The sequence below is a fragment of the Dasypus novemcinctus genome, chromosome 22 (assembly GCF_030445035.2).
Source record: "Dasypus novemcinctus isolate mDasNov1 chromosome 22, mDasNov1.1.hap2, whole genome shotgun sequence".
Classification (NCBI taxonomy): Eukaryota; Metazoa; Chordata; class Mammalia; order Cingulata; family Dasypodidae; genus Dasypus; species Dasypus novemcinctus.
In genome coordinates, this window is record NC_080694.1 from 3760870 (window position 1) to 3764839 (window position 3970).

The following is a 3970-nucleotide window of genomic DNA, read 5'->3' on the forward strand; positions in this document are numbered from 1 at the left end:
TATCTTTTATATTTAAAAGTAACTGGAGAAATAAAAGTACTTTGTTTAATAAAGGGGAAAAAATCTAAAGAGATCACAGTATTCACTGCTGTGGAAATCAGTCAATTAACAAGGACATCAATTTCTGGGTATGAATATCAATGGGTGAAAATATTGCTTTTTATTTTTCTCAATTTTAGGTGTTCCATGAAAGAATCGTGGTTTTAATATTTCAGGTATATTATAATATCATGTTTCATAAGTGTATATAATTAATATTAGGTGTTGCAAATGTCACTGATGTAAATTAGCATTTAGCTCACTAAGCTAAAAGTGTATTCAACGTTAAAATGAAATCACAATAATTAAGGAAAGGTAAATAAGAAGTAATGAATTAAACAAAAAGTAAGAGATTATTTTTAAAATTCATACAATTCATGTGGCTATTAATATATTGTCAGGTAAGTTAGTTAGAATCATTAAAGACCTTACTTTTGAGTTAATAATCACTTAAAATTTTTTTACTCCCACAATAGAAGAATCGGTGTGGATAAGGTAGAAATATGTATATTTATGGCCATGGACATTATTCTTAGACACTCAAAGACTGTGAATAATTATGTATTATAAAAAATTAACAATTTTTAACATAAGTAAGAAGTAAATTTATAAAAAATCAAACTTTATCCTTATATTCTTAAATTGGTGATAAATATTAAACTATTTAATAAGAATGCATCCTAATTTTTATTTTTCCATTTAATAAGGTATATGGAATAGTTTCCTCTTTTTGGGCAATTATTTTATATCATGTCTTTCCTAAACCCAAAAACCAATATTTACTCTATGATCTTTTCACCATCTACCTACCATCATGAAGAGAAAATTACCATAATATTTAAAGAAGGAGCTAAAGGAAAGAGTATTGAGTGGGAAATATAAAGTACATTCCTAAATATTTACTAAATTCAAATGATTTTAAAAATATAAGTACAAATAGGAGGCATCAACCTGTCACTGACAACATAATTGCCAACGACACTCTTTTTCATTAGACTGATACCACCTGAATTTAACTCTAATTCGGTGTCATCTTTTCTTCCCTGCTAAATAATTAGTATTAATGTTATTGGAAAGATGTAGTGTCCTAGGGAGGGAGAATTCCCTCCCTGGTGTAAAAGACATGAAAGCTGCTATAAAATATTTGCAGTATTTCAGATACACAGTACATAAAGTCATGCATTATTCCCTGTAATAGTGTAAATATAATGATTGAAAAAATTACATGGAAAACACAATTATTGTTTTAGATGTAGAGAAAATGTCAAAAGGGGAATAATATGGAAAAGTAAATCATTTGATGAAAATGGTGGGCAAAAATCTTAGTTCATATATTGTAAGACTTTAATAGCTTTAATAACCAGGTTTTATGTCTGTGGAAGTTTATGTACAAGATGATAAATGAGAAACACTTTTTATATTGTGAAGGAGGAAAAAAAAGCATGTCATTAGATACATCCCTTATTAAAATTTCCAAGTGAGACAACAGCTAGTCTTGAGAGAGCAATCAGACTAAATAATTTACACAGTAGATGAGGAAGGTTAGTGATTGCTCAGTCTTATTAGGGGACGTTTTTACTGTTCGGATTCTTGATAGCTGCATAGAAACTGAAACTGTGTTAGTCATGTTATAGAACATATGGACAGCAAGAGGAGTGCACAATTTAGTATTTGTTATTTGGCAAATTTGGATTTATCAAGAAATTTGGAAAGGTATTGTTTAGTGCAGTAGAAAATATTCAGTCAATCACACACTTTATTTTTTAACAGGATGACACATATTTATTATATAAATTGCCTTTTTCACTTTTTTATAGATTCTTATTTTTTTTAGATTTTATTTCTCTCCCCTTCCCCCCATTGTCTGCTCTCTGTGTCGACTCGCTGTGTTCTGTGTCCATTTGCACCCTTGGTGACCGGGAAACTGTGCCATCTTGCTGCATCAGCTCTCCATGTGCGTGGTGCCACTCCTGGGTGGGCTGCGTTTTTTCACCTGGGGTGGCTTTCCTTGAAGGGTGCACTCCTTGCATGTGGGGCACCCCTATGCGGGGCACACCCCTGCATGGCATGGCACTCCTTGTGTGTGGCAGTTCTGCACGTGGGCCAGGAGGTCCTGGGTATCAAAACCTGGACCCTCCCATATAGTAGGTGGACACTATCAGCTGAGCCACATCTGCTTCTCCAATTACTCACTTTAACAGAATATATTTGGCCAATATAATGACAGGTTGAAACTGAAACAAAATTGGTACAATAAAACAAAACGAAAAAGGGAATGATTGATGATCATTAAACCAAAGAAAATGAACACTGAAATAATTTTGTCATTAATTGTGAGATTACCATATGCAGGCACACATTACATGTGTAACATTTTTTTAAAAAAACGTTATTGATAATGTTTTATTCCTCTCTATAATGTCTTGTAGATTATGAATGTCTTGTAGATTATGAATGCAGTAATGATAAATCTCACAGTTGTGACCGAATTTGTCCTCATGGGATTTCCTACCAATCACAATATGGACCTTATACAATCAGTGCTCTTCTCATTTATTTACCTGTGGGCCCTGCTATGGAATGTCCTCATTGTCATGATCACAACTTTAGACCACCACCTCCACACCCCCATGTACTTCTTCCTGAAGAACTTATCCTTCGTAGATTTTTGCCTAATTTCAGTTACAATCCCCAAATCCATTCTCAACTCCTTGACCCACAACAACTCCATCTCATTCCTTGGCTGTGTCATACAGGTCTTTCTGTTTGATTTATTGACAGCTGGAGAGCTGTTCCTCCTCACGGCAATGTCCTTTGCTATGTTGCCATCTGCCATCCCCTGCACTATGAAGGAATCATGAACATGAGCACATGCATGCAGATGGCTGCTATGTCTTGGCTGGTTGGGGGTCTGACTGCTGTGATGCACACAGCTGGTACCTTCTCCTTCTCCTTCTGTGGGTACAATGTGGTCCATCAATTCTTCTGTGACATTCCACAATTATTAGCTATTTCTTGTTCAGGAAATTTAATGAGAGAAATGGTGCCCATCCTTGTAAGTGTGGTCTTAGGTTTCTGCTGTTTCATTTTCATTGTCATTTCCTATGTCTACATATTCTCTTCCGTCAAGAAGATTCCATCAAAAGAAGGCCAGTCAAAAGCCTACGCCACTTGCCTTCCACACCTGTTGGTCATTGTATTATTTCTCTCATCCGGCTTAACAGCTTATCTAAAACCAACTTCAACAGCCCCTTCTGTTTCTCACCTTGTAACTTCTCTGTTTTACTCTGTGGTACCCCCAACCTTGAATCCAGTCATATACAGTCTAAGAAACAAAGCCATGAAGATAGCTTTGGGTAACTTATTGGGAGGAAAACTCATCAAAATGTAAACGTATTTATTTTTATTTCAATAGCAAGTATCATCTATGATTCATTTATTCATTGCCCCTCCAACTTTTACTAGTAAATATATTAAAAAATAAATGAGTAGCTCCTCTATTGGGAAAAATGTCACACATTTCTATTATTATGCAAGCCTCTGGAATTCCTAATACATACATTTTTCAGCCCCATTAGTAAGTGGTATTCATAAGGAGAATTATAGTTATTTTTAATATGATATGGGGAAACATGCTTGTTTGAAAATCACTTCCACTAATTACAAACTTTCACGAAAACGTATCTATAAACTACTCCAATCTCTGTTTCATGAATCACAAAGCAGTTTAAATAAATATCTTACATCTTTGACATATTAATATTATTCATTCTCTGTATTAGATTGCTTATTTAAATATAACAGTTGGGATGACAGTTCAAAAGTTAATGTGGTGATTGCACCCATCACATTTTACTTATTGGAAGCTACCTTTCATTCTACATACTCTTTTAGAGTTTTCAGTTAAATGAATAATGGGAAATGCCTGTTG

General features: G+C 34.2%; 1 protein-coding gene across 1 annotated transcript; it reads left to right on the plus strand.

Moving 5' to 3' along the window:
• Positions 1-2501: 2501 nt before the first annotated feature.
• Positions 2502-3430, plus strand: LOC101418137 (olfactory receptor 14A16-like). The gene is given in 2 exon segments (XM_004475205.3): positions 2502-2853; positions 2856-3430. Coding segments are annotated over 2 exon segments (927 nt in total).
• The last annotated feature ends 540 nt before the right edge of the window (positions 3431-3970 follow it).